Source organism: Equus przewalskii, chromosome X (assembly GCF_037783145.1).
Source record: "Equus przewalskii isolate Varuska chromosome X, EquPr2, whole genome shotgun sequence".
Taxonomy (NCBI): Eukaryota; Metazoa; Chordata; class Mammalia; order Perissodactyla; family Equidae; genus Equus; species Equus przewalskii.
Genome location: NC_091863.1, coordinates 31,481,759 through 31,504,616, shown reverse-complemented (window position 1 = coordinate 31,504,616; position 22,858 = coordinate 31,481,759). Strand labels below are relative to the sequence as shown.

At 40.9% G+C, this 22,858-nt stretch overlaps 1 protein-coding gene across 3 annotated transcripts in view; it reads right to left on the bottom strand.

Moving 5' to 3' along the window:
• OTC (ornithine transcarbamylase) overlaps positions 1-22,858 on the bottom strand; it is an 83,018-nt gene that overhangs the window by 7,965 nt on the left and 52,195 nt on the right. For all 3 annotated transcript variants that reach the window (XM_070604719.1, XM_070604720.1, XM_008537854.2), the window contains 4 exons: positions 8,864-9,017; positions 6,599-6,721; positions 964-1,017; positions 734-883 (listed from right to left, as the gene is read on the bottom strand). In XM_070604719.1, the coding sequence (XP_070460820.1) occupies positions 734-883; positions 964-1,017; positions 6,599-6,721; positions 8,864-9,017 (481 nt within the window). The remainder of the gene's footprint in view (positions 1-733; positions 884-963; positions 1,018-6,598; positions 6,722-8,863; positions 9,018-22,858) is intronic.

Genomic DNA, 22,858 nt, shown 5'->3' with positions numbered 1-22,858 from the left:
CACAGATTAGTTGCTCTGCTGATGAAATCCCAATGTACACCTGACTTTTAGGGTATTCCTCCAGAACGGTGGTCCTCAAAGTGTGACCCGGGAGCAGCAGCATTGTGTCACTCGGGAACTTGGTAGTATGCAAATTGTTGGGTCTCACCCCTCACCTACTGATTCAGAATCCCTGGGGGTCCGGGGTCCTGCCAGCTGTGTGTTAATAACTCCTCCAGGCAATTCTAAGACCTGCTCAAGATTGAGAAGCACCGCTTCAGATTTTAATTAACGGCATCAGATTAGATGGCACTCCCCTGGGAACGCCCTGGAGGCAGTTAGCAAAACCAAACTGGATTTGAGAGTACTTAGAAGACAGAGGCAAAGACTAGCTAAGGAATGTAATTATGGGGCTTTTCTTAGAGGAGAAATCAGAACAAATTGCATGCAATAGAAGTAACCTAAAGTCCTACACCCACAAAGAGGAAAGCATTCCAATGCCTCCATTGCTGTGAGAGCGAAAAGCTTGCTTCTCTCTTCTGCCTGGGTTTCAAATTCCTTCATCCAGGACAAAAGTGTCTTTCCAAAGGACGCAGCTAATCTTCAGGAGGAGAGAAATCCCTGGGGGATAATCAGCGAGTCCTTTATAGGGAATGAAAGGACAGTCTGCTCTCCCCAAAGTGAATGAGTGATTAGATGGTTCTGGCCTTTCTAAATGGAATTAATGAACCTTCAGAGAGGCATCAATTGGTACCTTCATCGTAACCTGGTAACCTTGGAAAGCCTGGAGCCGCTTTTTCTTCTCCTCTTCTTGTCCCATGCTTATCCAAGTGTCTGTAATTAACACATTGCCTCCACGAGCCGCTTCCAGTGGATCATTCGTCAGCGACAGCTGGGTATTGTTCTGGCATATACAAGCACGCAGGTTAAACAGCTTCATGGGACAGAGAAAGGCAATTATCTCTTTACATACAAAGAGCATACCTCCTTGGCATACTGCTCTGCCAGCTTGGTTATATTGGGATCCGGCTCATAACCCTGGAGGGGGAAGAATTTAACTGTTATTTAGGTAAATTTTATTATATATGCTTTCTTATATATGTATTATTTTCCTTTCAACAATATTCCTGCTCTCCTTCCCTTTTTTGCTTTAAGTTGTAGTCCAACCATACTCAGCAGAATATAATATTTACAGTTAGAATTTCAAACCTTAATAGTGTGTTTTGGAATTTAAGAAGGTAATCAATTGCCCCATTATTCTTTTATTATCTTTGATCTCTAGCCATAAAGACAAACAGGATGTGGTGCTTTCTAGCTGTTGCTGGCACCTCTTCTTGTTTCTCTAAGAGCTTAAGAGGACTACATACATAATTCTATAACCTAATGCATTTTTGTCTCCGAGTTTTTTCACGAGCTTTTTTTTTGTAATGCTTTTGTGTCTGAAACGCTTTTCCCCAGCCACTCTATATGAATAACACTTTCAGGTCTCGGCTTAAATGTTTCCTCCTCAGAAAAACCTTCCTTGACCACCCCAGCTAATTACTACCAGTTCACATGCACACATCTTATTCTTTTGCACACACCAGCAAGTGTTCTGAGTGCAGGGCGCTTGCTTTGAAATGGCATTTACACAGCAAGGACACTGTTTTTGCTAAAATATATTTGTTTGGGATGCTTTGGGGAGGGCAGGGTCGGGACTTGAGTGAGGCAAGCGAGGTGCCTAGGGCACAAAACCTAAGCTGACGCTCACTGTCAGAGTCGTGCAAGCACAAATTTTGCACCACAGTCGCCTTGCTTGCTCCCCCTAGTCTCAACTCTAGGTGAGGAGACGTTATGAGAACAGCTAAAGCTGGCCAAGCTATTCCAGACCCCAGGTAGTCCCTCTGCCTCCATCCTCACCCTCCAATCTGTTCTGTACCCAGCAGCAAGAATTGTTTTCTCTGAAGCCTTCAATGTTTACTACTTGTTTCTTGAGTCGAAGCTAATTAAGAGCATCAAGGCTCCCCGCCGACAGCCCCTGCTTCTGTCTCTTTTAATTCTTCTCAACATCTTGCTGCAGGAAAGCCAATCTTATTATCAGCCCTGTACATGTCTTGCCCTTTTCTGCCATCACAGCCTTTCACTCTTGAACACCTCCCCCTCTGTCCCCTCCTGGGCGTCTTCATTGGAACATGTCAGCTCCTCCTTTGTCAAAACTCTAGCCCAGCCTCGCCTCCAGACCCTCCATATGGAAGTCTTGTCAGTCCAAACGCCATAATTATTCTCACCTTCCTCCATCCTTCTCATTGTCCTGAATTCTTAGCGTTTATTATGAGTTGGTTTTTATAAATTCTCAGCAGGGCATTGTGGTGGACACTGTGATGTGCCACTCAGATCCCCCTTCATGAACAAAGGACTTATTCCCCAGCTGCTGGGCGTGCTCCTGGAAGATGGCTTTCGGCTGTCAGCCCTCTTCGGGCACTGCCTCAGCTGCAGAGAGCCGACTCACGGAAGGTCACGGACCCTTCCATAGTGACCTACATTTAATGACTGATTCACAGGAGGGTATGAAAACCTGACTCCCTCCTCTCAACTCTGGACAGATCTGAATGGCCCTCTCAGATCTAGAACTCTAGAAGGTCAGCCAAGGCAGTTGTTGGGCCTACGTCACAGCTTGGCTTCTCCCTCTGCCCCTCTGCTCTCTCCTGCTTCCGTCTTCTCCCTTCCACAGGTGTTGATCTCAAGGGCATGCCTTAATAAACATCCCGCATGCTAAGCTCTGTCTCAGAGTCGGCTTCCCAGTAAACTCAACCCACAACAGACATGTTCAGGGTTATTCATTTAATATTGTTTATTTGCACATGATTATCTACCATGGGTCCTTTTCTCATTACACAATTCTTAAGGAAAGAAACTCCTCAGATGTTGATGATGATGGCTGCAGACATTTTAGCACAATTACCACCCTCAAATAGCCATAAATTCTGGAGCTTTGTTTATTGGGACTTGGGGAAGGTGGTTAATAAAGGCTTGATAATTTAGTAACTAATGTTGTGACTATTCATCCCGGTAAACATAAATGAAGAGACTTGGCTATTACCCACTGTGCTTCCTGCTCGGAAAATGTAACCTTCCCTTTGGAGAGCAGGCTTTATACTCGCCAGGTATAATCATTCCTAGAGAAGGAATCAATACATACTTAGAGAACCAAGCGAGAGGTTGGGAAATTAGAAAATCATCCGACCTTGCATGCACTGGGCCATGACTGAGCATACAAAGAGGAATTTTTCACTCACAGCTCAGCTTTCCATACTAAATCACTCATTGGCTTTTACGTAAATCTTCAAACCAGACAATAAGGTGATTAACAAACCCAGTTCAGTCTAAATATTCACTTAGAACAATGTTAAAATTATTACCATCAGTAGTTTATGGGGCAATTTTACAATCAAAAACAAAATTATGTTTTCTTGAACATGTAAGTGTTTCTTGGGTAAAGAATGGGGAAATAGATTAATTATGGCCTTGGAAACTTTTCAGTGCTTTTTAAATTTACAATAAATCTCCGAGCTTTATCTTTAAAGGAAATGGGTCTACTTATAAATTTATGGAAAACTTCTGCACTATCAGACTTTCCAGAAGACTTTTTAAAACTTCCTCCCACCAAGATTTAACCAGGTTTTAGTACTCTTTATCATTTAAATGAGTTTCTGCATAAGAACAATAGTGAAATTACTCTGTAATATTGGAATTTTTTCCTTTGACATTAACAAAACATCTTTGACGTGCAATAAAATGTTTAAATCATATATTTTTCCAACAGAATAAAGCCTTACCAAAAATACCTTATAGTAGGGAACAATTATTGTTAATGTATGTTTTATCTGTAAAAACTAAATGCGATAATTGTTTGCATTAATATGGAGCCTTTCATCAAACTAGATTTGTAGTGAGAGTGTGCTAACTCTTTCCATAAAGTGCAAAAGAACCACCTAAAGCACATGTCAGATCCCACACTTTATTTCAGTCCATGTTGAATGAAAGAGAATTATCCGTTGTAAGAATTATCTTGCCGTTGCCGAGTCCCCAAAATTTACATAATAGGGTGGCTTCCAATACATGCTGTTGCCTGTGCCTGCCATTGCTTCTATGACAAATGTATTAGGTAGACTAGTGCTCTCCAAAAATTCCTTCCCAACCAGAACTTCAGATTGTGACCTTATTTAGAAGTAGAGTCTTTGCAGATGTAATTAGTTAAGATAAGGTCATAGTGGATTAGAGTGGGCCTAAATTTAATATGACTGGTGTCCTCATAAGAAGAGGGACGTTCATACTGAGGAACACAGACATAAAGGGAAGAAGATGGAGGCGGAGATTGGAGTGATGCAGCCACGAGCCAAGGAACACCTGGAGCTACCAGAAGTGGGAAGAGACAAGGAAGGATTCTCCCCTAGAACCCTCAGAGGGAGTGTGGCCCTGCCAACACCTTGATTTTGGCCTGCCAGTCTTCGGAACCGTGAAACTATAACTTTCTGTTGTTTTAAGCCACCCACTTGGTGGTAATTTGTTATGGCAGCTGTCGCAAACTCAGGCAGCAAGGTGCATTGACTCAAACTGGTTCAGTGAGAACACTAGGGAAAAGCATTTTGGTTGGTTTGGTTTTGGCAGGATGCAGCAGACAATGCTGCTGCTCTACCCAGATGCCATCAGAGGATCTCCTTCTACAGCTTTGGCTCCCTCTCCCCATTTCAGTGTGCTTTCAACACCTAGCACTCGCAGCTCTTCTTCAGAAGACTCCCCTCTGGCTCCCCTGCTGCTTTCCCTGCCAAAAGTGCCAGGGGGGCCACCACCCCCTTCCCTTTCTGTCCTTGATCAATAACTGGTTCAAAGGATGAAAGCCAACCTTCCTTGCCTCAGGTTGGGACAACTCTGGGGCATAACTTACACTCCAGAGCTTGCCTGTGGGATCAGGCTGAAGCTCCCTTCCATGGGACTGTGCCTGACTTGGCACTATGGTGACAAAGTCATCCTGGTTTGCCTGGGACTCTCCCAGTTTTACCACTGATAGCCCCGTGTCCCGGGCAATCCCTCAGTCCCGGGCAAGCCTGGATGGGCTGGCCCCTGTAAATGGCACTCTTGCTTGGATTCTTCCCTTTCTCTTTCCTGCTCCCCCTATTCCTCTACAGGTCTCCTTTTGGAGTACTTCCTTGATAAATCACTTGTACTCGAATCCTCCTCGAGGGGTCTCTTCGTGGGGAACCTGTCCCAAGACACTGGTGGGATCGGGAGTGAAGAGTGCATGAGAGTCTCAAGGATGTGGTATTTCCTATTGGAGAAATTCATCTATGAAGACACATTGTGTAATTCACGTTCCCAGTGATTGGCAAATAAACATCTCAAACTCAAGAAGTAGAAGCAGGGAGGAAGTTGTAGGCCTCACGTACTCACCTCTGGATGCCTAAGTATATCAGAGTGAACCAAAGCAGTGACTGTTGAGATACATTAAACACACGCTTGGTCAGAAACACACTGGTGCACAATAATTGTGAATAGCTGTCTCTTAATGAGAGGGTCAGTACTATCTTTTACTTTGCTTCTGAAACAGTTTCTATTTAGGGGAGTTTTCTCTTCAAAAGACTCCTGATAGGATATAGTAGCCAATGAGAAACATAAAGGGGAAAATAATTCAGTAGAGATGGGGTATTTAAAAGATTCTGTGGGTATCCTTCAGGACTGGTTAGTGTATGAGTCTCTTGTAGGGTTGATTTTTATCCTCTAAAAGGCCTATTTATTTTGTATGAGCCTGGGGGTATCTTAACTTAGGGCTTCTCCTCAGGGGATCTGCACTTTTCTATTTTGATGTATTTATTTATGTATTTATGTTATTATGTAGGTAAAACATTTACGTCTTAAGAAATTCAAACCACACAAAAGCATATATCATGAAAATAAAGTCTCCCTCCTACCTCTCTCCTTGAACACCCCAGTTCCCCTTCTCAGAGGCAACAGCTATTACCAGTTTCTTGTGTATCAAAAGAGTTGCTGTGGACCTATGAAAGAAGTCATGCTTCTCGTACATTCTGTGAGAGATTAGCAGCAGGGTAGGAAATATGCAGGGTCATCTTCACAGCCATGTGGGACTCAGGTTGAAAAGCTGAAGAGCCCCTGGAGTTGAGTTTTGAAACACTAAGCTGGTGTAGATGCCATCACTGTGACCTTCACATTAGATTATTTTTCTACCAAATTGCAATCTTAGAAAAATGACAGCATCTTCCCCATGCTTTGGGAATTCTATGCTGTCTGGATTTCATTGCTTTCTTCAACCTTGGTGGTAGCAATGCACAAGGATGCCAGTCATCATAATGGCTGGTTTCAGGGCATTCAAAGGGATAATTTAGACATACTTTTAACACAGACTCACAGGATGAAGGCATCAGCCAAGACTATCTCTTATTGTAGAGGTGGGAAATTGGGCACTGAATAGGCCAGACAGCTATAATAGTAGGGCTTGTATCATAACCTAAATTTTTTGGCTTCACCTGTGCTCTCCTTGAATGGAAGAGAGATTTGTTCTCACTGGGTAATTGCATGTGGGGATGATTTAAGAGGGGGTTAGTTTCAAGGCAGAAAGTTTCCCTACCTTTGGAGTAGCCACCTGAAGGTGCATTCCGACTTTTGCTGCACTCATCATGATGGAGTGCAGGATGTTGTTCCCATCCCCAATCCAGCTGAGGGTAAGGCCTTTCAGAGAACCATAATGTTCCTAAAAGGCAAGGGAGGGAGAAGATTACAGCCGGGAGGAAATCCACTTACATGAAACAATTAGTAGGGTTAAAATAAAGGAAACAATGTTCACCTCAATCTTAACGCTTTGTTGGAATGAATAAACTACTGATTTTTTTTTTTTTTTGCATTATACAGAGCAATTCAATAACATGAATGTACAATAAAAAAATAGCAAGATGTCCTAATATCTTAAACCAAGACATCATATGAACTCATACAGAGATTCATATTTTCATATATTTCAAGTCCAAATCTTTGTTGTATTCATTCATTCATTCAACGAATGGAGCACTATTGATGTTCAGACACTTTCCTTGGCCCTGGAGATATGGCAACAAACAAAAGAGACAAAAAGTCACCACGTTTATGGAGCTTACATTCATTGGTATAAGAAAGGGGAAATACAATGCATCTAGAACAGTGTAGCACGGTAGTTGACTATGTTCTCACTTATATAAAGTTGAAAAACATGCCCACTAGTACTCTTGTTTGTTTATGGATATAGAGATGTGTAGTTAAAGTATGAACACATGCCTGAGAATTATAAATTCAAACATCAGGATAATAATTTCTTTGTGGGGTAGGAGGAAATTGGATCAGGGAGAGTTACACGGTGAACTCCAGCTCTATCTGTAATATTGTATTTAAAAACAATAAAACATTCTAAAGTAAGATTTGACAAAACTGTGTACAGGGCACATAGGTGTTTATTTTTCTTGAAGTGTCTATAGATTTCATACATTTTATATATTTATAAAGATAAAATTAAAAAAGAGAAAGGCTAAGCAATTTTGGAACTACTAGGTGGCTAAGCTAGGATTTAAATCCAGGTCCATCTGATTTAGATTCCATACTCTTAATAAACTGCTCTTTATTCACCCATCTCCTACTTTGAGTATTTCCTATATGAAGGCATTGCACCATGTCCTGCAGGGGACAGTATGGTGAATAGGACATTTCGCTGTCCCTCAATGAATTTATAATCCAGTAATGATAAAGCCCGAGGGGGGAGTATTAAAAGATCTGGTGTTTATGTAAAGCCACACCCACAAACAGCCAGTTGGTATCAAACATCGTTGTATCATCCTCTCTGCATGCATCTTATCCTCATCACCAAAGAGTTTCATTTTGAATTTAACCTCATATTTACATATGTGTAGCTTATTCAAATGAGGAGGAATACTGGACCTATCCAGTTTGCCCTGTCTCCCCAGAATAGTCCATAGACACAGAAACCATGGTTGTCAGGATTCCCAGTGGCAAGACCATGTACATTGGCTGTGGCAAACCAAACAAGATGAATTTTCCGAAGTTATTCAAGTTCCTGATTTGGGGGGACATAGCTAAATTTGAGCCTCAATCCTATAAATTCTGCATGTTCCTTTTTTTTTTTTGGAGGAAGCTTAGCCCTGAGCTAACTGCTGCTAATCCTCCTCTTTTTGCTGAGGAAGACTGGCCCTGAGCTAACACCCGTGCCCATCTTCCTCTACTTTATACATGGGACGCCTACCACAGCATGGCTTGCCAAGCAGTGCCATGTCCGCACCCGGGATCTGAACCATTGAACCCCGGGCCACCAAAGCAGAACGTGCGCACTTAACCGCTGCGCCACTGGGCTGGCCCCAAATTCTGCATGTTCTTAACTCCAGTCTTAAACAGTTTATTAAAATGATAGAAAATGGCCTCTTTCTCAGAAAGTGATTTAGTAATTGGCCATTTTGAATATTCAGAGCTCATTCCGCCAGTCTTCATTCCCAAGCCACAGAGCCTGATGTATGTAGGATTACATAAAGCTTTTCCATCCTGTATGCTCCAGCATTCCCTGTTAATCCATGTGTTAAATATGGCACCAAAAAGCAAAGCGATTGAAAGAACGGGGCATGAGAGAGGGCCTAAAAGAGGTTGGGAATAGAGTTGAGAATAGAAGGATCTTATAATCTGTTTTTAACAATGCCCCCTCTTCCTTGAATATCTAGTATGCACACATATGCTATAATTCTTTGCCAAGATGATATTTGAAAACAAAACACCAATATCTTGATTTAAATTGTTCCATTTAGAGCTACCCAGGAACTATTTATTGATTTTGCTCTTGTGTAAGGCAAAGAAATAAGCCAACCTGGAGCGTGAGGTAATCAGCCAGGATCTGAATAGGATGATACAAATCTGACAGCCCGTTGATGATTGGAATGGATGCTTCTTTAGCCAAGACGTCCAGATCTGATTGTTTGTACACTCGAGCCAACACTGCATCTGTCATGCTAGACAACACACTGCAGCAAACCAAGAAAAGATCATCGAATTACGCTTAATAATTCCTTCTTTAATACAAGATCTTAAACAGTAATAAGAAATGCTAATGAATTAAAATTTTTACTGTTACAACTACTATCAACGTGACAGATTTAAATGCTAATATTAAACATATAGTCATTACAGAAACCAGATATTGTTCTACTGATGTCTTATCCAGTGACCACTGATATTACTATTTTTTACAGAGACAAGAAATCAATTGTGGGCCTCACAGTCGCACTGATGAATTATAAGTGATAAGGGGCAGTTGGCAAAGTTCAAATGGACAAGACCAAAAACAAGATATACAGAGAAACATTAATGACCTGGCATGTGGCTAATTTTCTTTTGCATCATCCCACAGACAAATATACAAAATATACACTTCACTATAGAATTGAAAGTACCCATGTGGCAGCCATGGAGGTGCACGCACAGATTGCCTAACAAAAGAGAACCTTCTGGGAGGAGTGCTATTAGTTGACAGCCCCCAGCTGCTATACCACTGGGATCAGCTGCAGTGTTCCCACTGCGGTCACACTCTCCCCAGGCTTTTCCCATCAGTGACTGACCACGGTACCAGAGCTGGGCCATTCTGCCTGAAGTGGTACTTCTCTGATGGGTGGTGTTTGCCATGGAGATCCCCATTGGCCTGGCCAAGACTTGCTCAGAGCTCTGCTGCAGACTGAGGTTCTTTCTATCCTGGCCCTTCCTTCCTCCTCTCCTTTCCCTGGGGTCAGACCTGCACTGTGGTCTGAAGGCTTTCCCTGCCTGCTCTTGCTTCCTCTCTCCTTAATCCTTCACAGTTGTTGCCCCTAATATATATCTTGCATGTCTAACTCCATCTTGGAGTCTGCTTCTCAGTGAACTTGAACTGACAGAGTCAGCAATGAACTCTTTCAGGAGCTGAGCCTGAGAAGGCATTTGGCCCTTGTCCCTGCACTCTGCATAGCTATCAGCATCTCTGAAAAAGACAGGAAGTGCTCAACACCATGCAACAGAAAAAAATCCACCAAGAAAACAAGGCAAATCAAATCACGGCCATGAATTCAAACAACACACAGAAGGAGGAATAGTATTATTCTCGTTTTATGGCTGAAGGACCTAAGACACAGAGAGGTTAATTAACTTGCTCCACATCACACAGCTAATTAAGTGGAGGACCTTATACTCAATTCACAGTCAGTTTAATTCAAAAGTGCATGTTCTTACCATTACAACACATTGTCTCAAATTCACAGATGATAAAAATCTGGAAGGAGAGCCTGGGATCCAGATTTTCAGTTCTCTCCACGTGTCAGAGTGATAGTGGTCCACCAGCTAAAGCTTCAGCTTTACAAAAATAGTAAGGATGGGCTTTTGTTTACAATCTTGGTTTATTCTTGTTATTTAAAAGGAAACCCCCACAGCAGAGGCTTCTAACCATTTCAGTTTTTTTTTTTTTTTAAAGATTTTTTTTATTTTTTCCTTTTTCTCCCCAAAGCCCCCCCGGTACATAGTTGTATATTCTTCGTTGTGGGTCCTTCTAGTTGTGGTATGTGGGACGCTGCCTCAGCGTGGTTTGATGAGCAGTGTCATGTCCGCGCCCAGGATTCGAACCAACGAAACACTGGGCCGCCTGCAGCGGAGCGCGCGAACTTAACCACTCGGCCACGGGGCCAGCCCCATAACCATTTCAGTTTTAAGGAACTCATTTAATAGCAAAAATGTTTGGAAAGCCTCTCATGATAGTAGTATCAAATATATAGTCATGATTATAAGGTATCCAGTTAGTCTTGAGTTCTGATTCTGGCTCTGTAACTTACTACCTCTGCGACCTTGGGCATGTTATTTAATTTCTGTATGACTTAGTTTCGTTATCTGTAAAACAGTAATAGTAATATCCATCCCATTAGATTATTGTGAGGATTACACGAGATAACCTATATAAAATGCATAGTATGGTATCTTGTTTGTAGTAAGAGATCAAAAGGTAGTAGATATTATTACCATGTCAAAAGAGAAAGCACAAAAACTAAAGCTAGTATGTATTCAGTAAGGTCTTCATAAATTTGTATTTTAATCATGTGTATTTGGAAAATTAGTCCCTCTTATATGTCTAAGACATATTATTTACTCAGTCTATAGAAAAGTGTTGGTGCTTATAAAATTGAAGGGCCACTAAAAAAATCTCCTTGCCCCCAGGGATTAGAGGATCAAAGATTGAAAACCATATTTCTATAACAGTATTTTCTAGACTCAGATTTTTTTCAAATTTTCTTAGATTTCTCATTCCCATAGTTCTCAGATTTCCAGATTTCATGGATCAGGAAAATTTCCAAAAGCATGTGGAGATCAACATAAGATTCCCAACTTTTTGTTGAACAAATTAAGGGCATGAGAAACAAGCAAATAAATACATATAATACGTTAATATCTTTATTTAATGAAAGAAAGGACATTTTAACACCAGAAAAGGTGTGAAAGACCTAATCTCAGAGAATGATCCTTGAAATGGAATTAATTTAGCTTTATGAAATTCACTCTATTGTCTTTATTTTTCTTATTTTACCACTTCTGCTGAAAAGTTCTCATGGCAGGGCAACAGTGGAGAGTCAAGATTTGGGAACCAGTGCTCTGAGCTATCTATGCACATTGTATATTATAGCGTGCAAGAGGTGAAGAAGAGAGTCACGTTAGATTTTCTCTTACAAAACAGGTGATGTTTGATGGTTGACTGAGAGGGGTTTTCAAATTTTGCTGCACACGAAAGTCACCTGGGGAGTTTTAAAAACTCTTGCTGCCTACGCCATGATCTCTAACAATTACATCAGAAAAATAGAATCTTTACAGGTGGGACTTAGGGATCAGTAATTTTAAAAACTTTCCAGGAGATTCCAATGTGCAGCCAAGGTTGAGAACCAAAGCTAGCACCTCGCTCCTCAGATCAACAGCATCAGCATCACCTGGGAGCTTGTTAGAACTCCACAATCACAGGTCCCACCTGTATTTTCTGAATCAGAGTCTGCTTTTTTTTTTAGGAAGATTAGCTCTGAGCTAACATCTGCCACGAATCCTCCTCTTTTTGCTGAGGAACCTGGCCCTGAGCTAATATCTGTGCCCATCTTCCTCTACTTTATATGTGGGATGCCTGCCACAGCATGGCTTGCCAAGTGGTGTGTAGGTCTGCACCCAGGATCCGAACCGGCAAACCCCAGGACGCCGAAGCGGAACATGCAAACTTGATCACTGCACCACTGGGCAGGCCCCAAAATCTGCATTTTTAACAAGGTTGCCAGGTGATCTATTTGCCTATTAAAGCTTGAGAGTCCTAATAAAGAGAGAATTGAGGCCACCATATTTTTGAAAGCACCATCCATTCTTTTCTGAGCACCCTAACCAGGCCAAAAAAAGAAAGAAAATCAAGAGACGGCAGCCCACAAGGAGGACCTTGTCCACGATGTCATTGGCAGGGAGTGCTTTCTAGTTCAATTGAAGGAAAAAGGCACCACAAATCTGAGAAATGAATAATAAGGCCCCCTCATTAGAGTGAGCAGCTCCCCTGACCTGTCTGATGCCCTAAGGCAATGGTTCCCAGACTTGAGTGTGTATCACAGCTAAGTGAAAAACCAATAAACTGCAGAGGCCCAGGCTCCTGAAATAGGGTTGAATCTGCGTCATTGTATTTTCACCGCGTTTTCCAAGTAGCTCAGATAACTTTCCAAAGTTTGAAAACCACCGTCCTAAGGCATAGGCTATCATGTTGAAAGAATTTTAAATCTTCTCCCCTTTCTTCAAGATCTTAATACAAGTTCCATTCCCGGTACAGATATACGGATGCTTCATACTACAGAATGCAGGATTTTAACTCTATCACAGGAAAGTAACTTAGATGGAGGTTTTTGTTGCTAGTGCTGTTGAGTCGATTCCAGCTCCTAGCTACACTGTGTACAGCAGACAAGAACCCTGCCGGGTCCTTTTGCCCCATCCTCTGACCTTCTGGTGCTGTATCAGACAATGCTCTGCTGCTATTCACAGGGTTTTCACGGCTAATTTTTTGGGAAGTGGGTGGCCAAGTCCTTGTTCCTAGTCTTAGTCTGGAAGCTCTGCTGAAACCTGTCCACTATGGGTGACCCTACTGGTATTTGAAATACTAGTGGCATAGCTTTCAGCATCACAGCAACACACAGCTGCCACAGTACGACAACTAACAGACAGGTGGTGTGGTTCCCTGACCAGGAAACAACACCAGGCCATGGCACTGAGAGCACTGAATCTTAACCACTAGATCACCAGGGCTGGCTTAGATGGAGGTAGATATCCCAATAAGGTCTAGAATTATAATCAATTATCAATTCCCTATTTCAGGAGAATTGGTTAATTTTATGATACCAAAAATCCTATGAGAGAGAGGTAGAGGGGTTTGACCCCAAAGGACTTCTTTAAATATGTATCATTTCCTAAAGTTTGTACAGATAGGATAAAAAACCTAGATTAACCATTGCAGTTGGCCTTCTGGAATCTCATAGTCAGAAAAACAGATTTGACTTCTTTTGTACCCTCTCAAATAATTTTAGGGAGCCAGGACAATGTGCTGCCAACTTTGTAGGGTTTTCGTGAACTTTACAACGTGTTGTTGAATTTTACTAGATTTCGTGTGTATCACATGTAAATGTTATCTTAACCTCATCGATGAGGAAGCCAAGGCCTTTGAAAACCTTGAAGAAATTAGAGCAAAGTTAGGAGAGAATAAAGAAAGATAAAGCTGAAAGAGGGAAACACTAGGGGAATGAATGGAGAAGTCAATGCCCTATACACACGAGTATCTCAAAAAGATTGAAAAAGGGCAATTGCTGAGGTTCCCTCCCTTCAACAATCCCGAGAGCTCTCGAAGCAAAGCAGTCAAAAGGCAAGCGTACATTTACTTGCCCTGTTTACAATGTGGAGCTGGTATCCCTGAACCTCTATGGTGTAACCTCATGGAACAGTGCCTGGTCTTCTCCACTGAGGTTGCCCAGCATCTCGTAGAACAGAGGTTCTCAGCCTTGGCTGCACATTAGTATCACCTATGGAGCTGTAACAAATCCCGATGCCATATTCTGCCCTTTGGAAGGTTAAATTAGAAGCTATGGTGGGGGATCCACATCCATATTTTTAAAGCTCCCCAAGTTATTCCAATATGAAGACAAGGCTGAGGACCACTGTCCTAGAAAATATAGAGAGAGAAGAGGTGGGAGGGGAGTGAGATACTCTGCTGCTGGGTGGAACAATGGATCAATGTAGGGGAGGAAAGTCTCAGTACTTGTTGGAATCCCATCCTCTAAGAAAAGTTGGGATAACAATATGACATGTTATACTGGGAAAAACGAGCTCTTATCCACTTCTAAAGGAATCATTTTCCTTTCAGCTCAGTCACTATCAAGAGCAGTCCCATGGCAGCAGCAGTAGCTATAATCCACCCCCTCCCAACACTTGTAAGCATCCTTAGTGCCCGTATTTTGATCTTAATATTGTTCTATACAAAAAGGAAACTGGAAACCATTAGAGGAGAGTCAATTCCATGCCCTTGGGCAGGGTAAAAGCAATCTAGGTCTGTAACACCCCGGTGTTGGCAGGAAGCAAAAGTGCTTTTAAAAATGGCAGGGGCAGTGCTAAAAGGAAAAAAAAAAAAAACAACTTAAAGGAGCTCCTATTTGTCAAGTTGTGATGATTTATAGTAATCAAAATCATTAAATTAAACAAGTTGTGTTTGTACAAGGCCATGATGCTTGTAAAAGAAGAGTTAATATAAAGAAAATGTACAAAAATATGATTGTGATGTCAAAGAAGAATGACTATTACCAGTACATTGAAATTTATTTACTTAAGTAGGAAAGTGTTTATATATAACTATAGATACAGATCGAAATTTTGTGGGTTTTTGTTAAATACATTCCTGTTCATAAAGTACAGGCATGTACCACTTTTCATGTGTTTAAACCACAAAGAATTAACATAACTTATAAGCCAAATATCCTAGAAGTAGCAGAAACTATAATATAAATGGAATGGACAGGCCTCATCAGCTTTCATGGTCTTATATAAGGTGAAGTCCAGGAGGAGTCCAGCAGTGAACTAGCCACCAGTTGCCACACACGGTTTCCAATTAGAAAAACAAGACAACCATTTATTCCAAAATAATAACATAGCTACCTGTCCTGAAGAAGAAATCTAAGTTTTCAGATTCACTTTCCTGTCTCTCTGGGAATGAAACCCAGCACTTGATAATCCAACTAATTATAAAACAATGCCAAGAAGAAAGTCATGTATTTTAAAATCTTGAAATCAGGCCAGGTTAATACACCATGAAAATATTACAATGGATCTTGTACTCCTAGAGATTAAAAACAAACAAATAAAACTTAAAGAACACTTCATGTTTTAATTTCCTTAAAATATCAGAATTTATATGAAAAACAGAAATAAAGTTGATATGGTAGACAGAATAATGCCCCCCAAAAGATATCCATGTCCTAATATCCAGAAGCTATGAATACGTTACATTACGTGGCAAAAGGAATTTTTCACATATGATTAAATTAAGCATCTTGAAATAGGCATATTATCTTGGGGTGAGCCTGACGTAATTACAAGAATCCTTATAAGAGAGAGGCAGGAAGTCAGAAATGAGAGAAGATGCTAGCTATGCTGCTGGCTTTGAAGATGTAGGAAGGGAACCCTGAGCCAAAGGATATAGGCAGCCTCTGGAAGCTGAAAAGGGCAAGGAATTGGGTTGTACCCTGGAGCCTCCAGAAGGAACACACCCTGTGGACTCATTTTAGACCTCTGACATCCACAAGTGTGAGATAATGAATTTGCGTTGTCACTAAATTTGTGGTAATTTGTAAAAGCAGCAATAGAAAACCAATATAGACCCCGTGATAAAAAGTGAGACGATGTGATAAAAATATATTCAGCCTAGTGGCCAGCAGCTGTAATTCATCCTGAATTTAGCAACCGTTCCCGTAACTCAACCAAAATTAAATGGTCAGCAATCCAATTAACCCGAATTCCTAGCCTCCTGAGACGATATCTTTTTTTCTTTCCAGTCTGGTGGAATTACTACATAAACCCTGAAAAGGTATAAAAATGGTCTCTTGTCAAATTCCTGACAACCCAGCAATGTACAGAAGTTAAATCCCAGGACCAGGTAAAGATAAGAATAAAACTAGGGATAAGAATGTGAAACCAAAGTAAATCTATGGTATGAACAGCATCGTGCCCAGTTTTGTTGTTAAAATATTAAACAGCTGTGTATCAGTGTGCTATTTTATGCGTATCTTTTCCATCTTAAAATGTTTAGAGCGTTCAAGGAAATCGGAAATGCTAATACTAGGCTTGTGATTACCTTAAATGTTTAAAAGCATTTGATTAAGTTTGCAATCAATGTTTAAGCGGTTGAGGAGACTTGTTTTGTTCATTTGATATGCATTTGATTTATTGGCTGTATAAGTAGTATGTGAATATTTAAAGCAATCGTTCTGAAACTTGAACACGCATCAGAATCACCAGGAGGGCTTGTAAAACACAGCCAGTTGTGTTTCTGATCCAATAGGTCTGGGCTGGGGCCCCAAAGAATTTGCATTGCTAACAGTTCCCAGGTACTGTTTATGCTGCTGGCTTGGAAATCACACTTTGAGACCCACTGAAGAATGTTTGCTATTTTATGTTTAAATATACGCTAAATGTCTGATAAATTCATAAGATTAATATATTGGACTGTAAATAAAGTACAAAGAGTAGGAAATATTTCTATAGGCACAAAAAGCCCCTTGGACATTAAAGCATCTACGGGCTAAAGGGAAGACAACAAAGCTTGATAGAAATGCCGCTTCAATCCTTCAGCCACAAAAGCCAAAGGTGAAGTGGAATCAATGATATGGGGGAAGAAGAGCAGCTCCCAGGTCGTTTTCACACTGGAACCACTTGAGGAAACAAAAAGATATTAAAGACTTTTAAATGGACAATTAGTTCATATTATTTTGTCAATGATGTTGCTTTCTACTTTATGTTTAAAGTTGCTGTAAATCTTAGAGAAATCTCCATTCTTACTTTTCCTCTTCTAGGCTCCTAAAAACCTTTTTAAGAAAAACCTTTTCACTGGCAAACTTGTAACTAGAGCTGGACTTATAGGCCCATTAGCAGTAAACTGGGCTTTGTATAGCTCTCCATCAATTTAAAACCCCAGCTTTAAACACTGTAAGAGCTTTGTTGTATGTGCTGCAAATGAAAGGTTGACAAGTTAAAAATACTCTCTGGCTGTGTAATGACTTTTCATTTTAGTTTCTTTTCATTTCCATTGAATATATAAGAGTTCTGGTTGCCTTCCGGTGGATTCCTGAGGCTTTGCAGACAATCTTAGGCATCTGTCAACAATGGTGGAAAAACAGCTTTTGCAAAATTCAGATTACCTACATTTAAAGTTTCTCACACATATCAGTTTCTTCTGGATATTTAATAGCCAATATTAGGATTTTTAAAAATAATTAACAAGTTAAAATATTCATTCAACATGATTTCGCCTAAATGTTTAAAACGTGGTCTATTTTTCCCTGTCATCTCTTTTCGTACGGTTTAGAAAAAGGAGAAGCATGGCATAGGACTTTAAATGGAAAGATGGTTCGGGAGATAAAATGTTAACACTGATTATTTCTGGATGACAGCAGTATTGGTGATTCTATCTATTTTTTAAATCTCTTTTAGTATTTCCTAGCGTTTTCCACCAAAAGGAGTATTACTGTAATAACCTGAAAAAGTCGCATCATTCAAAAAAGGAAATTTCTCCCAAACCTTATTTAGAAAGTAATTGAAAATGAACTAGGGCTTTTCAGAGCAACGGCTAATTCTTGGTGTTGGTAAAGAAGTGTGCAAGATGAGCCTGGAACATCTTGCCATATCAAAAAGCAAGGGAGTTATCAAAGACTAATAGAGTTATGTCAAAATGACCCAGTAGCCAACTTGAAGACAGATCACATTGGCCAAATATGGGACAATTTGAGCATCAATAAGAATAATAACTTCAGTGAATTGAAATCTTCAAATATATTAAAATACATGAGTTTCTAAAGATCCTGAAAAACAGAAGAACTTTGAGAAGTGTCGTAGCAAGACCAATTTCAACTCAATTTCAAAGAGAACTTTCAGTTAGTTTGTATAAACTCTCACCAGAACAGTCAGGCTGTATAAAAATGGAACAAGATAGCTCAGTATGGAAAGAGTGTCCTGATACTGGATACTCTCACACAGGCTCAAGGATGATTTTGAAAGAATAGTGTAGGGGAGGCAGGAAAAGGATGGTTGATCTAAATAACCCACAAAGACTTTTCTAACATTGAGTTTCTATCATTCTTTGATATTTTTTCCCTTTGGTATAAGATCAAAATTTGTTTAGGAATTAACCAAAACACTCAGAAGGCCAAAACAAAACAAAAAACCCCATAAGCAAAGTTCCCCATGGCCCCAGGAAGGCCTGATGCAGAGTCTGCGTAGTTGGGTGGACAGATATCCCTGCCCCCCCCCCCCCAAAGAAGGCACCAACAGTGCGCCGGACCAGATCTTAAGAGCAAGCATGGATATTGACGAGACGGACAATCACATGGCAATGCTGATGCTTAGAAGGAGTTGAGTTGTTCCTAAACTATTGGAATATAGTGAACACGTTCCAAAAGCCAAAGGTAAACAGAAATTGTATTCTCTTAGGGTCCTGCCATGCATTTTTCCTTTTGTCCTCATCCTGCCTTGAATCAGACTATGTGCCCTCTAAATTCCAGTTTGTTATCAATGATGTCTCCTATCGGTTGAATAGCTGACTGGAAAAAGTGGGAGGGATTTTTGGCTATGCGTAATGACACCATTGAGAACCCTGTAATCATTAAAAAATGGACATTTCCTGTTTTTGTGTTTTTATTGAAGCAAGCCAAGGCCTTAGAGGAGACAGATTTTATCCCCAATGTCAATTACTCAAGGAATAAACTTGCTGACTGAGTCTCCCCCCAGGAAGGAGAATATTCCAGTACTCTGGTATCTCCATCCAGGTTATAATTTTAGTTATATCAATATAAGAATGGTGAGGAAACAAGATAACACCTTCAGCAAACCTTGATGGGCTCCTCTCAAGTGGGCTTGTGTTGGAAGAAGCCCAGAGATGTTGAATGAAATTGCCATATGCGATTTATTCACGAAGGCTTCTATAATGGTTGGATTATTTTGATTTAGATGTTAGTTCCCAGTTTTGAGGACTCCAGAGATCAATGGGTAGGGCATAATGGTATTCAAAATGACCTCTTCAAAATGTGCTGTAGGAATTGCAATGATAGGTCAGTGTATGCTGACTAGGAGACCACAGAGATGGCCAGAATGGGGTCAGAGCTTGTCCTAAGATTGAGTTAGGCCATAACTTGATTTAATCAACATTACTTGAGTTTCTTCTGGGTGCCTGTCCTTTACAAGCATTATGTCATTTATCCTCATATAATTCATTGAGATAAGTATTCACATCTCCATTTTACAGCTGAGGAACCTGGGACTCAGAAGCAACTGGTCCAAACCACAGGGCCAAAGTGGTCTAAGCTGTGACTTGTACTGAGGCCCAACCCTGCTGCGAAGCCCCTGCTCTTTACACTCTGGCAAAATGCCTCTGACCTATGCATATATCACAGCTCATGCTGCAAAGGACTGGATTTTGTTATCATTTATGCAACGACATACAACTGCCATGCCTGCTAGCTTCTTGGTGACCTCTGTAAAGATTCATGGGGATATCATATTTCCTATTAGACACCAATTTATAAGTACCTAATTAGGTATATATTTCCAATTAGATGCCAATATTTTAAAACATTTTACTAAGAAACCTAAGAAAGATTGCCCTTTTTGGGTCTTAATATCATTGGTATAAATACCTTAATAACAGTATTCTAGCTTTTTAAACCATTCCTTTCAATGTGACAATGGTTCACTCCTTCTCTTGAGGACTGTGTCTCATCCACAAATCCCTCTATAGCTTCCATTATTTGAGCTATCAGAATGGCAATGATTTGAAGCCCTTCCATGATGCTGCAGGAGCATGTGGATATAAGGTTGTGTAGTGGTTTGAATGGTGTCCCCCAAATTCATGTCTACCTGAAAACTCAGAATGTGACCTTATTTAAGAGAAGGGTCTTAGCAGATGTAATTAGTTAGAATGAAGTCATACTGGAGTAGGATGGGCCCTAAATCCAATGACTAATGTCCTCATAAGAAGAGGAGAGGATACACAGAGACATACAGAGAAGAAGCCCAGGTGAAGATGGAGGCGGAGTTTGAAGTGATGCAGCTACAAGCCAAGGAATGCCAAGGATTGCTGAGAGGCACCAGAAGCTGGGAAGAGGCAAGGAAGGATTCTTCCTTAGAGCCTTCAAAGGGAGCGTGGCCCTGCTGACACATTGAGTTTGGACTTTTAGCCTCCAGAACTGTGAGAGAATAAATCTGTTGTCTTAAGCCCCCAAGTTTGCGGTAATTTGTATACGGCAGCCTTAAGAAACTAATACAGTGGTTTAGGCTGATTTTCCTTTCTACTAGTTTTATATTGGCAGAACACACTTTGGCAATCACTACCATAAGTACATTACATCTATAGGGAAAGTAATTAGAGTAGAACAACGTTACATTACTTGGTTTTATATGGAGCCTTTCATACACATGGTTCCTGAAGCTGCATTGCTAAGTACTGTATTAAAGTGAAAATGACTGTGAAGCTATTATGTACCTTTCAATAGTGGACTCAGAGCATTAGGCATGAACAGCTGTCATTATGGAAGAAACAGAAAGCTTTGAACCTGGAGTGATAATGTCCCACTGCTGTTGCTAAGTTCCATCCAATTTTAAACTTCCAAAGAATTAGTGATCTAAGTCATGCTAAGGTGTCACTTCTGGTGTCACAACTAAAAGGACAAGCCCAGAGCAAGGAAAAAACTAGAATATCCAACTCTAAACCCTAGTAGAGCACCAGACAATTGACAGAGAAAACACCCTCAAACCTGAAGCAAATTTCACTGAGTATATATGTTCTGTGTTTTCTGATATGGTAGGGGGTAGAAAAGAGTTGCTAAGAGAGACTTCTCAGAAGAAGGATGTGAGCAATGGTTTCTTCTATCTGGTGGGAGCCTGGCCATGTAGGGATTGACACTGAACTGAGGAAACAACTCAAATCCTCCCATGGGTACAGGATATGCTCCTTCACCAGTTAGAGTGTACGTAGGTTAAGGGCATTTAGCAAAATTCAGAAGAGAGATGGGAGCCCAGTTGTGCAGAGAAGAGTTAACACAGCAGTATTGAGATGGCTGTCTTCGAAAGGCCTGCTTACAAGCCCTTGGCTGGCAACCAGGAACTTAGACTTTGGGAGGGCTCCCACCATTCCTAAAACTAATACAGGTGGCCCACTGTGCCTAACTTGTTTGTATAAGCACTATGGATTATGCTGAACACCTGCCATTCTTCTGGAAGTCTGGAATTTGGGTATGTGCCAGGCAGAGGGTACCAAAGTGACCAGCCCCCAATAAAAACCCTCAGCACTGAGTCTCTAATGAGCTTCTCTGGCAGACAACATTTCATGTGTGTTGTCACAACTCATTGCTGGGGGAATTAAATGTGTCCTGTGTGACCCCACCGGGAGAGGACTCTTGGAAGCTCGTGCCTGGTCTCCCCTCGACTAGGCCCCGTGTGCATTTTCCCTGTGCTGGTTTTGGTTTGTGTCCTTTTTTGTGATAAATCTTAGCTGTGAATACAACTACATGCTGAGTCCTGTGAGTGCTAAGGCGTCATCAAACCTGGGGATGATCTTGGGGACTGCAGACCCCCAGCTCCTCCACAATCTCAGCCGACAGCTCCACCTCAGGGCTCCCCTTCACTCCCCACTAGCACCCTCAGATTACACACCACTCAACTCAGAATTAGCTAAGGAGAACTCACCCAAATATTTTGAAGAGTGAACGGGCTTTATTATTGTAAACAAGAAAGAAAAGAGCAATACATTTTATTTTGAATGTGTATTTAGGTTTTTTACTCCCTGATCTGATTTTATTTTTCCTTCCTTTGGTGGCTGAGACAGGACCAATTTGTAAGGGTACTTTTTTTTAATTTTCAGATTTAAAATATGTTTATTTGCAGATTTTAAAACATTGCTGGCTTTCCTTCTGTTTCTGAATACATCAAGCTTGTTCTTGCCTTAAGCTTTTATCCAGCAGTTTTTTTCTGTCTGCAATGCTCTTCCCACAGCTTTGCATAGCGGGCTCTGTCCTCAATGAGTTCTTAACTGTCACCTCCTCAGAGAGGCCTTCCCTGACCACCGATCTAAGGTAGCCCCCGCCCCACACCCCCACAGATCACCGTGCTTTAGCATCCTCATAGCACTTATTTTAACCTGCTATCCTATTTATGCTTTATTCATTTGTTTGGTGTAAGCTTCCTCCCTCCAGAGTATAATTTCCACTTGAACGAGGAGTTTGTTTGATTGGATCAGCATTTGTTATCAGTGCTAAAACAATTCCTGGAAGAAAAACTAGGCATTCAAGAAATAGTTTTGAATAAATGAATAATTAAATCATTTGAATAAATAAGTGACACTTTGGAAATTGCGTGTAACAGCTTTCGGGAGACTGGTCTAATTTTGATTTTTTTCAGTGCGAATGTTGCCACATCCACTGTGTTTCCCCTCGGGTTCTTCTTCCACCAATGTGCAGTCACGTTTTTATCCCACCAGGCCCCCAAAGCAGCCAGAAAGGCAGATGGAGAATCCACGCCGTCAATCAGCGTCAGGTGCGCA